General features: G+C 37.2%; 1 protein-coding gene across 2 annotated transcripts in view; it reads left to right on the top strand.

Annotated features, from left to right (window-relative positions):
• The window catches only part of LOC150078250 (solute carrier family 68 member 1-like), a 118,141-nt gene that overhangs the window by 76,337 nt on the left and 22,337 nt on the right, over positions 1-19,467 (top strand). For both annotated transcript variants that reach the window (XM_090384652.1, XM_090384650.1), the window contains exon 5: positions 18,560-18,753. In XM_090384652.1, coding sequence (XP_090240778.1) covers positions 18,560-18,753 — 194 coding nt within the window. The remainder of the gene's footprint in view (positions 1-18,559; positions 18,754-19,467) is intronic.

A 19,467-nucleotide genomic window follows, 5' to 3' on the forward strand; every position in this document is an offset into this window, starting at 1 on the left:
TGTTAAGGCTGTCTAATAAGTTGGTGGAAGTTTTAATTCAAAATGAACCTGTATAAGTAAAAAATATTATTTATTCTGTTGATGACAATGAGAATAAATTTCTGATATTACAAATGTACTTTATCTAATGGGGAAAACCTCAAGAAATTGGTTGCTCTACTCTATATCTTTGAATGATGTTTTTTGTTTTCCCGGTGAATTTTCGGTTTTCCCACGAATTTGTTAGCTATAAATGGATTTTCAGACTGGCAACATTTATCCCAATTTTTATCAAGACATGAATTGAATGAAACTCGTATTAAAAATTATACTAAATGGATGGATCTTAGAAAAGCGTTAGAAAACAAAACCACGATAGATCACTAAGAGCAAAAAATTTTTAATCGTGAAAAAATTCATTGGTATGAAGTAATAAAACGGATAATATATATAATTTAGTTTTTGGCACAACAAAATTTAGCCCTTAGGGGAACGAGTAATATTTTATTTGATTCAAATAATGGCAATTTTTTAAAAGCTGTGGAAATGATTTCAAAATTTGATCCAACTATTTCACAACACCTTTGAAGAATACAAAATGCTCAAACATGTATGCCGACATATCTGGGTGACAAAATTGAGAGAGAGAAATAATTTTAAAGACAACATTTTGTTCATGGCAAAACAACATAAATATTTTTCTATAATATTAGATGGTACGCCTGACGTAAGCCATACAGAACAACCTACTATTATAATTAGATTTGTAAATTTAAATGAAGTTAACAAAAAAGTAGATATAAGAGAACAGTTTTTACGTTTTCCCCTATAACAAATTCAATGGGAGAAGGGTTAAGTGCATTTATTTTAAACAAGTTTAATGAATTAAGCCTTTATATTAAGGTGCCTCCATAGCCGAGTGGTCAGGAGCGGGAGTGCAGTAGCACATGCTCTTTGAGTAGACCGGAGTTCAAGCCCCTGACTGCTGAATACGGTCGATCTGCCAACCCGCACTGGACCAGCGTGGCAGATTATGGTCCATTTCCCTCAGCATGAATTGTTGAGGAGGCTTCCATCCTGCAGTGGGTTGATAATGGCTGCACTTTACCTTTTATTAAAGATATGCGTGGGCAAGGTTATGACAACTGAACTAACATGAGGGGCAAACAATGGTTTGCAAAGAAATTTTAAATATCAACCCCCGTGCTTTTTTTGTACCATGCACTGCACATAGTCTCAACTTGGTGGTTAATGATGCTGCCAAAATTCATTTTGAAACAGTAGATTTTTTTAACTCATTTCAAGAATTGTTTATATTTTTTTCTTTGTCCATGCAATGTTGGGACATTTTGAAAAAACATGTTTTGAAATTACTTTTAAAACCAGTAAGCGATACAAGATGGGCAAGTTGTATAGATGCAATAAGGCCATTAAGACAAGAAATCAGTAAGGGTATCTAATCCACGCGTTGAACATGCTTTGCAGCTCCTGCAAATGCTAAGTTTTTAATTATATTTAGCCGTTTTATTGACTTAATTGGTAGATTAAATTATTTTCTTTAAGTAGCTTATAGACCTAGTCAAGCTCTGTGGTTTATTTTGAATTTAGATAGCGTGATTTTGAAAGTAAATAATACCTGGTGTCCATAGATTTACTGTTCATAACTTGCCACCATTGTTATACGATACGATGTGTACCCCAAACTAGATAGCGTAAGGTTTAACGGAAAAATAGATAGCAAGTATAGTAGTATAAATTAATCAGTAAAATTTACTAATCTTATTAAATTTCATTGTCAATTAAATTGTACTTTTTTTAACTAAATACATACAAAACCTAATTTTTACGAACATAACATTATAAATTAATACATATAACTTGACAGGAGATAATCTTATAACGTAACTCAGAGATAATATTCAATACTGAAATATATATATATATTTCAGTATATATATATATATATAGTTATTATAGTAAAAGCACAATTAAGTACTATACATTATATCAGTCTATAATATAGTTATTATAGTAAAAGCATAATAAGTACTATAAGATGCTGAACATATATATGAACACAACAGTATACAGCTTGCAGTAGGCCATATATTCATCCCTATTTTTTATATATATATATATAGAGCGTTATAACTGCATTGGGATATAAGTTTAGGGTTATATTTTGTATTGGAATCTTATTTGAAATTGAATAGAAGTCATGATTCAGACCAGAGCAGCAAAGCAAAAGGCTCAAACTAATGGGAGCGCTGTGGCTGAGGGGAGAACTGAGGGAGTCAGTTTCCTCTGAATCACAGCCTTTTGAATTGCACTGCTTGTTTGATGTTTGTGGAGCAATCAGGAATGGGACATGATCTTGCCAAGAGGAATGTCTTTGTGTGTGTGCAATGTAACAAGTGTGAGGAAATTGGGTGCCAACTCAGTGTTGTTATGGGCCTATATGAGAGCTTGAAGGACAGGGTGGATGCCCTCGAAGCATTTAAATTGAGGGGCCCATCAAGCTCTCAGCTGTCCATATCAATGCCAGAGCTTGCACTTGAACATCATGCAACACAGTGGCAAGGCACAATGTGCTAGTCCCAAAGGAACTAGTTGTTGTCAGTAACTCTATTGTCAGGGAAATGGGGAACATATTGTGCAAAAAGGATAGGTGAAACAGGGCCAGGGTATGTCTGCCAGAGGCAAAGGTTGATGATGTTGTAGAGCAGATATCATCTTTTAAGAGTACAAAGGGTGATATTGTTGTACACATTGGCACTAATGATATTAAGAGTAGCTGACCGGCGGAATTACTTAACTATTTTGAATTTAGATAGCGCGATTTTAAAAGTAAATACAAATACCTCATGTCCACAGATTAACCATTCGTAACTTGCCGCCATTGTTATACCATACAACGTGTGCTAGCGTAAGGTTTAACGGAAAACTAGATAGTGAGTATAGTAGTATCAATTAATCAGTAAACTTTATTAATCTTATTAAATTTCATTATCAATTGAATTGTACTTTTTTGACTAAATAAATATAGCGACCTAGTTATTACAAACATAACATCATAAATTAATACATATAAGTTGACAAGGGATAAGAAAGTCATATAACGTAACTCGGAGATAATATACTATACTGAAATACATATATATATATAGTGTTATAACGGCATTTGGATGTAGGTTTAGGGTTATATTTTGTATTGAAATTTTATTGAACTTGAATAGAAATCATGACTCAGACCAGAGCAGCAAAGCAAAAGGCTCAAACTAGTGGAAGTGCTGTGGCTTAGGGGAGAACTGAGGTTGAGGTGGTTGTCCTCTGAATCAGTCTAGTGAAATGCATTGCTTGTTTGATGTTTGTAGCGCAATCAGGAACGGGACATGATATTGCCAAGGGGAATGTCTGTGTGTGCGCGATGTAAGGAATGCAACGAAATCGGGCATCAACTTGGCATTGTTGTGGGCCTATATTGAGAGCTTGAAGGACAGGGTGGATGCCCTCGAAGGATTTAAATTGAGGGGCCCATCAAGCTCTCAGCTGCCCACATCAATGCCAGAGCTTGCACTTGAACATCATGCAACACAGCGGCAACCCCCAAGGCAGAATGCGCTGGTCCCAAAGGAACTAGTTGTTGTAGGTGACTCTATTGTCAGGGAAACGGGGAACATATTGTGCAAAAAGGAAAAATAGAACAAGAGCAGGGTATGTCTGCCATGGGAAAAGGTTGATGACGTAGAGCAGATATCATCCTTTAAGGGCACAAAGGGTGATATTCTTGTACATGTTGGCACTAATGATATTAAGAGTAGGAGACCAGCAGAATTACTTAACAAGTACAAGACAATGCTGAAAAAAATCCGTGAGTTAGGGTTGAATTTGAAAGTGTCTGCAATTCTGCCCAGAAACGAGAGGAGAGGAGTATATCATGAGAGCCTTGTTGATCAATTCAGCACTGGAGAGATTGTACAAGGCTCAAGGAGTAGAATTTTTCTCAGCATGGTCTGTACTTGTTAACAGGAAAGGCTGCTTTTACAGGGATGGGGTACACTTAAATAGAAAGGGTGGAAGAATATTTGCTCATGCTATCGAGGCAAAGTTAGATGGGTCGGAAAACTGCTAGCTTGGGTCGATACACTGACTAATAGATTAACAGTAGCCACTGGCAGAGGTAAAAGTGATTCTTGTGCTACTTCTATTGAAATGCCATTGAGCAGCAGAGTGGAAAGGAAGGCAATGGGAATTTCCAGTACTGCTGGGAGTCATAGTGGAACAAGTAAATACATGGGCTGTGTTAGGTAGGGTTACCATCTTCTGCACTCATGAAAAGAGGACATTTACATATTTTGGGGCAAATAAAAGAGGGCAAAATTCATCTTGGATTAAAAAAAAAAAAGAGGACAAATATATTATGTAAATAATAAAATAAAAACAATGTAAACCACATTTACTGATGTTTAGGATGTCTTGAGAAATTATTTCTTTCCATAGCTCTGGATTGCCTCTGAAATATGTGTAAAAATCAGCGCATGACATAAGTTTGAAATTGTACTGCAAAAACAAAATACCTTTTACAGAATTGACATTTAACCTATTCCTTTCTTTCATCCACTGACTTTGCATTAGAGAGAATGCTCTCTCTACATTTGCATTGTGAGGAGGAATTGCAAAGAAAATACTGGGCAATTTTCAACAGTTCTGAATGGAATTCAATATTTTTTGAATTACTAAAATATTTGGCCCACTTTTCATGTATAAGCATGTTTTTAAAGTCTTTATTATTCATTTGACCCTCAAAAAAATTCTTCAAATTGTTAAATTGGTCAAAACACTTAACATCATCAATTGTTACCCCTTTGTCAATCAAGTAGGAAATGGAACATTCTACATCATTCCAGCTTGGTACTGCATCCATTTTCATCCACATAAAACAGGAAATGGATTCCATGTGGTGAAGCCACTTATCTAAATATTCCATGCAATTTCTATACAGATTTTTTGTATCACTAGAAAAGTTTTCACATTCAAGTACAAATTCTTCATCATGTTTTTTGTATAGCATTTCCTTTACTCTTAATGGCATGAAGTTGTGATCCATCCGTTTCGAGATAATTTCTTTCACTGAAACTAAGACATCTAGCACTTCTGCAACTGAGTTACTTTGTCTTTCAATTCGTTGTATGTGTGTATGGAATACACTCATAAATGATTGCACGAACCAAAGATAAATCTCACTAAATCCATTTTCAAAGAACCTTTTAATCACAATGGGAGGTTTTTCTTGGGACAGAAAATAAGCCTGTAAAGCTGGAAACATATCTATGAGCCTTGTGATGCTTGGAAATAATGAAAGCCATCTCGTCTTGCTGTGAGAAAGGAGCTGTCTATATTCAATCTCAACAAACTCGCAATATTCCTTAAGCTCTTCAGTCCGGACTGTATAATTATGAAAATATTGGTAAATTTTAAAAACAATGTTCTCTACATCAACTTCTCAAAGTTCTGCGGCATTCTGAAGACAATTGTTCAAAATTGTGCATGGCAGCACACTCCAATCAAAGTATTGTTATGCAACAATTTCTTTAATTTTGCAAAGACATTATTCCCTTCTTCATTTCGTCTCAGTCCTCCAAACATTATATTGCAATTGTCCCCAGTGAATGCAATACATTTTTCACACAAACCATTTTTTTCAAGAGTTTCTTTAACATATGTAGAAATGGTATTTGCAGTCTCGTTAGGCATCTTCTGTAATTCAATTAATTTTGTTTGTAACCCTTCTTCATTTACATCAAAATACTGAATAATTAATGGGAAGATTTTTTCAGAACCATGATTACTTCCATCAGTTGAGACCCCACAGTATGAAATTTTCTTTTCTTTTAAAGTTTTTACAGTAACATTAAGAGAATGATTTGCAAGTTTACAATGGCTTCTGTCTTGGTTCTAGCGCAGGAAAATCTTTTTGCTATCTCAGAATCAAAAAATACATTTTTTAACATGACAGTTGTGCAATCCATTGATTTGTAACTACTATGATGTTTAACAGTGTGAAAAGCAAAGGTACCCTCTGCAGCAGCCAGATCATATTCTATTTTACCGACAGCTTTGACAAAAAAATCTAACCTTTCCTGAAGAGGCCTCACCTTGAACTGCTTTCTTGTGCTTCTCAGTTTCAATGTGATGCTTCAAATCACCAACCCCTTTATTGGCTACTGAAACATATGTCCCCATTCTGCAAACTTTAAATTCAGCTTCCCATTCCTCTCGGCCAGATACAAAACATGGAAATTTGTTTTTCATCTCTTCTGTAAAATGCACTTCCTTTTAGGCATTTTAGGGAAAGTATAGTCTTTATAATATTAATTTTTATAATTGAAATAATAATAAATATTTTTTATTGTAAGTAGTGAAGCATAAATTTTATTATGGTTAGGTTATGTTTTACATTCACAACTAAACTAACCTAATTGCAGAAAAGTACCTATAGGTATAAAGATGGATAATAAATATTTTTGTAATTAAAGTGAAAAACAAACAATATTTTAAAAAAAGGTAAACTTTGGTATTAAATAAACTAGTGTCTGCCTCTTGATTGGACCGTTGCTAATTATAACAAATTTAGTCGACAGTACGCAACTTTCGATCAATTTGCTCAAAATCCATGTTTTTATATGCTGCAATCAATTTCTAGAGAAAACAGTCTCTCTAACTGTCAATATTTATTTGACATGCTGAAATTCCTGTAATTTATATATCTTTTTCTAGCACACCATCTGATCTTCACGCGTTATCTACTCTCTAAACCAAAATATTGTATTGCTAGACTATATAAAATTTATATGTGCATAAATTCTGAAGTGGGTTGGTAACAATCTCAATGCACTAAACTGAGTGTCGTCGGGGTCTTCTGCCTAATTGTCAACACGGAAATTCAAATTGAAGAGTCGTCTCCTGTTCCGAAAAAGATTCTGTATAACGTAACTTGGTAGTTTCCATTGAGCTTGCATAAAAAAAATGGAGTATAATATAAAAATCCGGACATTTAGACAAATTTATTAAAATCCACCCGGACAAAAATTTTAGCCAAAAAATCCGGACAAATCCAGTTAAAAGAGGACGGATGGTAACCCTAGTGTTAGGGTAACTAAGAGTAGAAACAGGTGCATGTATACTTGCATGAACACCAGAACTAGGATTATATTTAATAAATTCGATGAGCTTGAAGTGCTAGTCAAGACATCAAAGGCAGATATTGTTGGGATATTAGAGACATGGTGTCACACAGACATAAGCAGTGCAGAACTGGAATTTGGGGAGTACAACTGATGTGGAACCAACTGATGTTACCAACAGCAAATTCAAAATGTGAAGCATTCAAAGAATTAATCTTGGAAGCTACTAGGCTTTTCATACCAACAAAGAAATATTGTTCAAAATTTAGGCAAGAAATGTTCAAGAAATGGATGTCAGATGAACTAATTAGACATGTGACACAGAAGCCCATGATAGATATAAGCTGGTCTGTAACCAAGTTACAAAGGAGGTTAGGCAGCCGAAGGCAGATTACAAGAAATCCTTGGAAAAGAATGCAAAGAAAAACAGCATAGAGTTCTTTACTTATGTAAACTCTAGAAGGAAGGTGATGAATCAGATTGGTCCACTTGATATCGATGGTTCAACTGTTGATGATCCTGCTGAGGTAGCTAACAAATTAAATGAATATTTTGCATCTACATTCACACATGAGGGGAATGCCAGAGGTGTATTCAATTCTGGCAGTAAGCTAGATAATCTTGTAATAACTGAGAGGAAAGTGGAGGAGAAATTGTTGAAGATAAACACAAGAAAGTCATCTAGGGTGGATGGAATCTATCCAGTTATATTAAAGGAGGCGGCAAAGGAAATAAGCAAACCCTTAGCCATAATTATTAGAGCTTCCCTGGACTCAGGGAGGTACCCATGGACTGGAGATGTGCAAATGTGACCCCAATCCACAAAGGAGGATCGAAGGGAGATACAGTTAATTACAGACCTGTTAGTTTAACTTCTGTTCCAGGGAAATTAATGGAGGCACTGGTTAAAGAAGCATTGCAGGATCATATAGACAAGACTTCAGTTATAGCTTGGACACAGCAGGGGTTTGTTAAGGGGAAGTCTTGTCTGACTAATTTATTTGATTGGATAATATGATGTAGTCACAAAGGAACTGGATGCAAAGAATAACTTTGATATCATATATTTGGATCTTAGAAAAGCCTTTGATACTGTTGCACATGGAAGACCACTGCACAAATTGGAGCAGTGTGGCACTGGAAACAAATTGCTGCTATGGATAAAGGGATGGTTGAGTGGGAGAAGACAGAGAGTGGTAATCAATGGACACTGTTCTTCATGGACTAATGTTATTAGTGGAGTCTCCCAGTGTTCAGTGTTGGGTCCATTTTTGTTTTCTGTATTTATAAATGATATTGATGGTGGTATATCAGGCTTAATGTCCAAGTTTGCAGACGATACGAAGGTCGGCAGAGTTGTTAATGACACTAATGACAGTGCGCTGTTGCAGCAGCATCTAGAAGAGTTGAGCAGATAGGCTGAGAGGTGGCAAATGAAATTTAACATTGACAAATGTAAAGTATTATATATGGGAAGCAGTAATCCAGGAGTAACGTATTATCATCTCTGGTACTACACTGACAGTGGTTGAGAATGAAAAGGACCTGGGGGTAATTGTGCAGGCTGATATGAAGTTTTCTTAAGCAGTGCAGACGGTCTGCAAGAGTAGCTCATGGTGTCTTGTCAATAATATACAGGAATTTTTCTAGCAGGGATAAGGAGGTGATTATCCTCTTGTATAAGGCAATGGTTAGGCCACACCATGAGTACTGTATACAGGTCTGGAGGCCTTATTTTAAGAAGGATGTAGAGCTATTGGAACGAGTACAGAGAAGGGCAACAAGAATAGTGAATGGAACAAAAGATTGCTCTTACGGAGAAAGGCTTAAATTTTGAAAATTAGTGTCTAGAGACTAGGCACCTGCGAGGTGATCTGATTGAGGTGTATAAAGCCTTGAATGGTTTGAGCATGCTCAATGCACATGGGATTCTTCCTCTTGCTCAGAGTAATCGCCTGAGAGGGCATAAATTGAAATTGAGGAAAGTCGGTTTGTAGGATAGATGTGCGGAAGTTGGCCTTTAGCTAGCGGGTGGTTGATTGGTGGAACAAACTACCATCTGTCGTTGTAGAAGTTGGCTTAAATAGATTCAAGGCAGAACTTGACAAACATTTGGAGCGAGTGGATGGCTGAAAAAGAAGAAATGGCTGAATATGAGCAAATTTCCAAGCAGAAGGAAAAACACCTTTGGAATAAGAAAGTGAAAAAAGGCGGCAAAGAACAGGAGTAAGTTCAGGAGCACAGGTTTTGAGAACAAGTGGAGAAATACCATCAGGACCTAGAATTTTGTGAGCATCAAGATTCATCAAAATTCTTCTGATATCCTTTTGAAGGAAGACCACAAGAGGCATTGAATGGACCACGTTGGGAATGATCTTGGGAGGTGTTTTACCAAGATCATTAATATATGAGTTTGAAGAAAAATGGGATGCTAGCAGGTCAGCTTTATCCTTGCCTGAAGTGACAACAGAACCATCTGGTTTTAACAGAGGTGGGAGCAGAGAAGGGCAAAAGTTGCGGCCAATAGTTTTGGCAAGAGCCCAGAATGCTTGGCTACCATTAGGGCAAGTAGCAAGTTTTCTACTCTTAGCCTGTTCAAAATCTAGTTTGGACTGATTGATAACTGCTTTACAATTGTTGCCAGCTTTGGTGTAGGCAGAAAATGAAACTGAAGAATTGGAAACAAGCCAATTACGATATGCAACATTCTTCTCTTGAACAGCCTTAGCACATTTAATGGAAAACCAAGGTTTAGATAAAGGACCAGATTTTAAAGTGGAGTGTGGAAAAAGGATTGCATTCCTGCAAGAATAATTTCACTGACACGATCAAAGCAAACATTGACATCAGAAGTTTTGAAACAGTAATCCGAGCAAGGATAAGAAGAAAAGAAGTCTCGCAGGTCATCCCATTTTGCCTTCTTGTAATGCCAAACAATATGAGGTTGGGAATAGCCATGAGATAAAGACTCCATTGGAGAAGAGACAATCAGCAAGTTGCGATCTGAGGTGCCTATATGACCACTCACTTTGACAGTGTACTTAGAAGGGTTGTTTGTGAGAAAAAGATCAAGCGTGTTGTATGTATGGTTAGGATTGTCCGGTATTCTTGTAGGTAAATGAACAATCTGTACAAGGTCATTAGTAATTGCAAAAGCCTCAGCATCTCGACCAGCTGGATCGGTGTGACTAGAAAACAAGCCAGCTGGAGTTGTGAACATTAAAATCACCAAGGAAAATTACCTCACTGTTAGGAAATTTGGACTGGAGAAAGTCAAGTTGCAAAGAGAGGAAGTCAAAGAGCTCCAACTGATTTGTGAAGTTGAGAAAACGGTAGGGACAACAGATGAATTTGATGCAATGAAGTAGAGAAATTTTAAGCCAGAGAAGATCGAAAAGAGGAGATTCCAAATTACCAAGTCACTGACAGGGAATATCAGTATGGACATATGCACAAGTACCATCTTTGAGGCGAAAGGAATTGTACAGCAAATAATTTGGGCAACTGAGATGAGCATTAGTTGAATCAACCGATAACTGAGATTCTGTCAGAAAAAGTACATGGGGTTTTGCAGACTGCAAGTGAAAGTGGACATCGTTGAGATTAGAATTGAGACCACGTATATTTGTGAAATGAACTAAGAAGTGTTAGATAAGCTTGCTCTATTAGTTTGACAATTCATGGTGTATTCAGTAAGTTACCTAAAGAGTTACCAAAAGGTTCAGTCAGGTGTACTAACTAGCGGCCAGCCTGTGAACACCGTTTTAGAGCTGTACCCTCGAAATGTAAGGAAGATTGGATCTCACCATGATGTCCATCATAACCTCAAAAGTCATCAGTCATACTGCATGATGGAAGAGATGGGGAATGGTTGACCGGAACTTTTCTGCACTGCTCAGAAGTTTTCTGAGCAGTGCAGACAGGCTGCTAGGGCGGGTCATGGGGTTTTGTCAATGATATATAGGAATTTTGCTAGCAGGGAAAAGGAGGTGATTGTCCCTCTGTATAAGGCAATGGTCAGGCCACGCCTTGAGTACTGCGTACAGGTCTGGAGGCCTCATTTTAGGAAGGATGTAGATTTGCTTGAGCGTGTGCAGAGAAGAGCAACACGATTGGTGAGGGGAATGAAGGGATTCTCTTACCAAGAGAGGCTTAAGTTCTGCAAATTGCAGTGGCTGGAGACTAGGCACCTGCGCGGTGATCTGATTGAGGTCTATAAGGCCTTGAATGGGTTGAGCACGCTGAATTCTGATGGGATCCTTCCACTTGTTCAGATTACCAACCTACGGGGACATAAGTTCAAATTAAGAAAGGACAGATGTAGAATAGATGTGCGGAAATTTGCCTTCAGCCAGCGGGTGGTTAATTGCTGGAACAAACTTCCATCTGTCGTTGTGGAAGTTGATAGGTTAAATAAATTTAAGGAGGAACTGGACAGGCATTTGGAGGGAATGGTGTGATTTTTTTTTTTTTTTTTTTTGGCTGATGCTACACAATCCTAATCATACAGCCAATACACTTGATCTTTTTCTCACAATCAACCCTTCTAAGTACACGGTCGAAGTGAGAGGTCCTTTAGGCACTTCAGATCACAACTTGGTGATTGTCTCTTCTCCAATGGAACCTTTATCTCATGGCTATTCCCAACCACGTGTTGTTTGGCATTACAAGAATGCAAAATGGGATGACCTGCGAGACTTCTTTTCTTCTTTTCCTTGGTCGGATTACTGTTTCAAAACTTCTGATGTCAACGTTTGCTCAGATCGTGTCAGTGAAATTATTCTTGCAGGAATGGAATCCTTTATCCCACACTCCACTTTAAAATCTCGTCCTTTATCTAAACCTTGGTTTTCCAATAAATGTGCTAAGGCTGTCCAAGAGAAGAACGTTGCATATCGTAATTGGCTTGTTTCTAATTCTTCAGTTTCATTTTCTGCCTACACCAAAGCTCGCAACAGTTGTAAAGCAGTTATTAACCAGTCCAAACTAGAGTTTGAACAGGCTAAGAGTAGAAAACTTGCTTCTTGCCCTAATGGTAGCCGAGCATTCTGGTCTCTTGCCAAAGCTATTGGCCGCAACTTTTGCCCATCTTTACTCCCACCTCTGTCCAAACCAGATGGTTCTGTTGCCACTTCAGCCAAGGATAAAGCTGACCTTCTAGCATCCCATTTTTCTTCCAGCTCATGTATTAATGATCTTGGTAAAACACCTCCCACCATTCCCAACACGCTCCATTCAATGCCTCCTGTGGTCTTCCGTCAAAAGGATATCAGAAGGATTTTGATGAATCTTGATGCTAAGAAAGCTCCAGGTCCTGATGGTATTTCTCCACTTGTTCTCAAAACCTGTGCTCCTGAACTTACTCCTATTCTTTGCCGCCTTTTTTCACTTTCTTATTCCAAAGGTGTTTTTCCTTCTGCTTGGAAATTTGCTCATATCCAGCCAGTTCCTAAAAAGGGTGACAAATCCCTCCCATCCAATTATCGTCCCATTGCAATTACTTCTACTCTTTCTAAGTAATGGAGAAATCAATTAACCGCCAACTCTTAAACTACCTAGAAACCTTCCGTCTGATCAACGATCACCAGTATGGATTCCGTCAGTGTCGATCCACTGGAGATATTCTGGCTTATGTTACCCATTTATTGACTAATTCAATGGAAAGGTTCGGTGAAACACAAGTAGTTGCTCTTGACATCTCAAAGGCTTTTGATCGTGTTTGGCATAAAGGTCTTCTAAACAAGCTTCCATCTTATGGTTTGCCAACTGTTTTTAGTAATTGGTTATCCAGTTTTCTCTCTGATCGCTCACTGAGGGTGATGGTAGATGGCTCTCTGTCTTCTAACTTCTCCACTAATGCCGGTGTCCCCCAAGGTTCAGTTCTTTCCCCCACTCTTTTCCTCTTGTATATCAATGACCTTCTTCCATTGACTGGAAATCCTATCCATAGTTTTGCCGATGATAGCACATTGCATTCAACTTTCCATTTTGAGAAACCTTGTCCTGCTCAATCAGTTTCAACTTCTCGAAAATCTGCTACCAATTCCTTAAATGCCGATCTTCAGGTAATTCTCCAGTGGGGCAAAGACAACTTAGTTGATTTCAACCCTTCTAAAACTCAGTCTTGTCTTATATCTCGCAAAAAGGATTCTTCTACTCCTATGCTTATCTTTAGTGACACTCCGATTTCTAGGCAAAATGATATATCTCTTTTGGGGATTACCCTGACTTCTAATCTCTCTTGGCACAAGCACATTACAAATATTGCTTCCTCTGCATCTAAAAAACTTGGTTTTCTCTTTCGCTCTCGGCGTTACTTTTCTTCCAAACAGCTGCTCACTCTGTATAAATCGCAAATTCGCCCTGCCATGGAATATTGTTCCCATATCTGGGGTGGTTACCCAAAACCTCTCTCCGGCTTCTTGATTCCATCCAGAAGAGGGCAGTTAGGTTAATTAATGATTCATCTCTAACAGAGTCTCTCCACTCGCTTTCTCATAGACGTACTGTTTCTGCTGCATGTCTCTTCTACAGATACTTCCATGGGCACTGTTCTTCTGAATTGGCTTCTATAATTCCTGCTCTCTCTTTCAAAACAGTCCGAACACGTGCCGCCACCAGCCAACATCCATTTACTGTCCAACTTCAAACCCACAGAACCAAATTTTCATCTTCCTTATTTATTCATTCAACTGCCGTTTTCTGGAACAACCTTCCTTCATACGTATTTCCTGAAAATTACAATCTACAGAAGTTCAAGTCCAATGTCAACAAATATCTTCTTTCATCTTCTTAACCTCAAACCCAAGCACGGTACTAAGTACTATAGGTGCTAATACCTCTCGTGTTTGGGGTTCACATAAAAAAAAAAAAAAAAAAAAAATCATGTGCCGCTACTACTACTACTTAGCTCTGGAAACTAAACATGGGTTCCATCACTTCAAGCCTCCAATAAGCAAAGTGGTCATATTGCACTGGTTGTTGAGTCATCTACCACCTAGTATTGCCTGGTAACACAGAGGGGTGGCATTCCTCCATGTGGTGGGTGCACCACACCTCGATCCCTGCTTACATTGGTTCACACCTGGGTGGTCACCCACAGTGTGCTTGTGCATGGAGGTTATACCCAGGATTACTAACAGTCCCACCATTGTGAAAGTGCAAGCAGAGGATTTGACTGTCACAGACTTCCGGACATCACCGAAATTGGGTCCACTTGAATATCACCTGAATATCACTTCCATCAGCTTTTTAGACTCCCAGGTAGCAAGTACAGCTTGTCTGGCATATCTGAGAGAATGTCTGTGACAACCTCAAGGACATTTACCACACCAATGCACTGCCATCACTAGCCTACAATGTTGACACCTGGTAAAATGGGCTCGTAAACTTACCATGCCGTTTTCTCCATATTTTGGTCATCCCAGCAGTGTCTAACAACAGGAAATAGAATTCAGGCCAGGCAATATTTTTTCAATCCACCACAGCTCAGTAGTGTTGTTTTCGAGTTCACTGTAACCTTGTTTTTTTGCTGATAAGAGTGGAACCTAGTTCAGTTGTCAGCTGCGATACACCATCAGTGACATGAGTTGTGCATTCTGAAATGCTTCTTGGCTGTATTGTAATGAGTTTGTTTTTTGACTGCCTGTAGCCTTTTTGTTACCCTGTTTGTGTCTTATTAGCTTCTATTGGCCTCACATCAATGAGCTGTTTCCAACCATTGGATTTCTGTTGGTTAGATGTTATTTCGTTATTGGACCAATCTCAGTACACCCCAAACACAGTCATATACAAAACCTCAGCAGAATTGAGTTTCTGCGATGCTCATACCAGAGTATCCCAGGCACTTACTACCATTCCATTCAATGTAAGTTACTTAAATCTTTTTCTTGCTTATTCTCACCCTGAATTGCATACATGTATAGCATCCTTACATATCAGCCCACCTGACATAACATAATGGTAGTAGCTTCATTTGACATGTGCCATCCCAAAATAATAATCCAGCATTAACAGTTAATCAATGATGAAAAATTGAAAATATTTTTCTACCTCCTTAAATATAGTCACACATTTACTGTAATAGCTCCTGGAAAAAATGAAATATTTTGTTATTAACCGTTTTCACAGAGTAATAGAGTGCAAGAACCTATGGGTGTTAAGCTATGCTCTTTGCAACTCTAAGGTAAAATCGTAGAGTGGTGTGTCATCTCACACTTGCTAATTCTGCAAAATTATACGAATTGGCATTTTTTACATTTCGAGTTTGCTTGTTTTCCTCTGCTACTAGTTATACAGACATCAGCAGTTTTGTGTGAGTTCTTGTGAAATATTTGTTATTGCTTTCACTTAAAGATGAGAACACAGAAAAAAGCAATATTCAGTAAAGGTGTTTACTTCTCTGTGGAAAGCAAGATTCCTCTATTTCAAATTTTAAAACAGAAGTGAAGTGAACAAAGTATCTAATTTGTGTGTGTGTGTGTGTGTGTGTGTGTGTGTGTGTGTGTGTGTGTGTGTGTGTGTGTGTGTGTGTGTGTGTGTGTGTGTGTGTGTGTGTGATCGGAAACAAAGACAGAGTCCTCTCAATGGAAGACCGCCTTCCTGTTACGAGTGGTATAGATCCCACCTTTCTCTTTTGATTAAATTAAACCTTTATTAAATGATAAAACCAATATTAACCTGGTTTCCTTTATTGCTGATATCTATATTATTAATTGAGCACCTGTATTTTAACCAATCTGTTAATTCCATCAACAAGGATGGAAACCAGTAGAATCAAGCAAATATTCAAAATTAGAGTTAAAATATTAAGAATCTTAAGAAAAAGCCCACCCACTCGTAACTAGCATAGAAGAAGCCATGTAGATGTACATGCCACATAAGCCTAGGTTTGCATTCACAGTACAGTGGTAGATTTCCGTTGTAAGGTCAGGAAAGGGTCAAGAAAAAAACGATTTCTTCCCCTATAAACGTGTGAGAGCTTCACAAGTATGGGATGACACTAGAGCGGGGTGTAGAGTGAGGAAAAATTGTTTTCCCACGTGTACAGCAAACACCTTGAGCTCTCTGTAAGTGTTCTCTGGTGTTAAGTAACACTCTTGCTTGCCCAAAATGGTCAAGATTGTGCATGTGATGCACAGAACCACAGTGGTGACTATACCAAAAGAGTTGTGACTTACCTATGGTTCAATGGATGTGAAATTTCTGGAGGATGGGGTGATGATTCCTTATCCATCACACGCTGTTGAGGCACTTGGGATCTGACCCTGGACTTGGAACATCCAGTGAGAAGGAGTAGTTGTCTAAACATAGAGAGCTGCTCCTGGTTTATAAAGGGGTCTTTAACGGGACCCGGGGTTGTTAAGAGTTGGTCGGTCAGTCTTTTGGTAGTTGGTGTTTATGTTGAAGTGAAAAGTGCAGTAAAAGAGTTATCAAAATGCCAGTGCCATAGCCGAAGTATAGAATAAAAGCGGTTCCAGAGAAGCAAGAAAGCAAGGCGAAAACGCCCGAGTAGAGAAGCCAGCCCATAGAGTTAAAGAAGAAGATAAAAAGGGTAAGCAGAAAAGCTTCATTATGTGTAAGATGTGTGTGTGAAAGGCAAACCTTTAAATGGAATAATAACGGAATAACTAAGTTTTAAAAGAAGATGATTCCTTCCTATGATTTAGTATGTTAAGCATGACATGAATTATATGTCACAGAACCTAATTTTGGAGAATAGCATGAATATTAAATGGTTAATGCAGGTGATAAGTAAAGGTTTGATTATCCCATTTACTTAAATATTATACTGAGGGATAAGTCAAGAGTAAGATGTTGATACTTAAGCAATGGCCACATATATGAGAAGTTTATATACCGTAAATTACTATGTTGATGGTATGACCCTTTGTAAAGGGGTATGAAATAACCAAATGAACCATTGTAATACTTTATATTTGTGAAAATTATGTTTCTATAATGAAGATTTTAAGAGAATGTAAATGATGTGTACATATTTTTTTTTATATATATATTCAATAAACCTTTGTTATGTTGAAATTTTGCCTCTTTGCTAAGCTCCTAATCACACCAGTAATCGGCAGACTTCGATAAGATCAAAATGAAAGGGTTATTGCATATTGATGAACTTTCTTAAGTTCCACAATATTATACAACGCTAACAGGTCCAAACTGCAACATTTGGAGAGGTGAGTTTCTCTTCTCTTCTCTCCTCTCTCCTATGTTGAGGGTATATGAGATCTGGTCCTAATCAAAACCACGAGACGAACACATTATGCCGAATCTACACTGAAGTGCAAAATATTGGAGCACCCCACTTCTCTAAAGTGCGAAGGCGTAATGCAAGTGCCGCATCAGAAGGTCCAGCACCATGCACTTCCTGAAGAGACCTTCCCCCTCAAAACACTGGGGTGGGGGTGTCCCTGAAGAGTTGTTAACTTCACTCCCCCCAATATTCGTGCAGTAAGCGTAACGTTAATTAACAATAATTAACATTCACCCCACTCACCAATATTCCCAATACCCAAAAAAGCAAGATAATCTCAATAAAATGTGAAGATCACATGCTTATTGTATTATTAACATGCCTGCATGATCAGACAGTAAACCAGGAATCCCACAGAACAGTTCCATGGCAATTGCATGATGCTATTTGGAGAAAATCACCAGAAAAGTATAAGTTTTACGAAATTGGCACTTATATCATAACAGTGCTCCTGAACACTCAACACTTTCTATTCAAGAATTCCTTGTGGAGTACACCACAGCTGTGGTCCCCTTCTTCTATACTCACTGGATTTAGCTCCCTGTGATAATTCCCCCAAGTTTAAAGCTCCCCTCTTGAAAGGTGACAGATTTACAACAGCTGAGGAAATTATTCAGAATATGACATAAGAACTGTTAGCAGTTCCAAAACAAGCCTATCAGGAATGCTTCCAGAAGAGTTGCATTGCAATTGATGTATATTCAGTACATGTATAAATGTTAAGGAGACTACTTTCAAGAACTATCTGAATAGCTGGTAAGCTATTCATAGAGATCTGGGTAATCGCTTGGGATTATTCAAAGGTGTGCTAGATAGTTGTTTATTTTCTTTTTATTTTTGATATTAGTAAGTTTTATTATTTGTTTTTTATATTTTATTTGTTTTATTTTTATTTTTTTAACCAGTGCAGAAAAAGCCTGTTAATTCCTTGCTGTGTAGCTAATAATAAATATTAAAGCTTCATAATTTCCCAAATATTGATCACCCCCATATATATATATATATATATATATATATATATATATATATATATATATATATATATATATACACATTTATTTGTTTATTTGTTTGTTTGTTTGTTTATATGATTTTATTTTATTATTATTTTTTTATTTATTATTAACAGCAATCGGATTTTTACTGAGGGAACATGCAAATTACTCAATTTAATAGTTAGTGATCTAGTCGACGAAGACATGGTAAGAAATGAACGTCCCCAAGCAATTTCAGCTTTAATATTTGGCACTTCATCATTATTATCGAAGCCAGGTCAGACTCTAGCACCTTTACTAGGAACTTGGCTTATAACATGGCATACAGGTGAGTTACCTAAAAACATTTAGAATGAACAATTAGCAATTATTTTAAAAATAATCTTTTACTGTTAACATTTTCAAAATCATGGGCAAAATAAGATAAATAGCTCATTTAAAAAAAAAAAAAGTTTCAAAGAGTTTAATCCTGTCCTAAAGCAGTAGCTCTCTACCTTTTGTTGCTTGTGATACACTGTGAAATTTTTTTATTCTTTTTACTTTTTTAAATAAAAGTATGCTTATTTTTTTAATAATGTCATTGTATAAAAAATATCAAAACAGAACAGATGATGAAGTTTTGTTACAGATATCAATTTAAAAAGCTTGTGCTAGTGTAACACTCAGGCTTTCCATTTTTTGATTTCATTACATTATATACCTCATTAATTTACATCATTAATTCGATATTGTATTATTCAAAATGTGATATATTTCAAAGTTGCTACCATTTCCCAATCAACAATATAGGACTTTATTTGAATTTTTATGGATTATTCAAAATAAATCTATAAAATTCATTATAAATTTTGACGAATTTTTTAAAGCTCCTACCCACACACTGGGCCTTAGATGCCAATGTAGTTTATAAATTATAACATCAGCTACAACATTGTTGGGAAAAATATACAGTGGTGTATTCGGTCCTGAACCCACCGGAACGACGTTCTGGTACTTGTTTCTAAAAGTCATAACAGAAAATCATTAAATTTATACATCAATA

This window comes from Mastigoproctus giganteus, chromosome 11 (genome assembly GCF_048544385.1).
Source record: "Mastigoproctus giganteus isolate SK-2022 chromosome 11, ASM4854438v1, whole genome shotgun sequence".
In the NCBI taxonomy this organism is placed as follows: Eukaryota; Metazoa; Arthropoda; class Arachnida; order Uropygi; family Thelyphonidae; genus Mastigoproctus; species Mastigoproctus giganteus.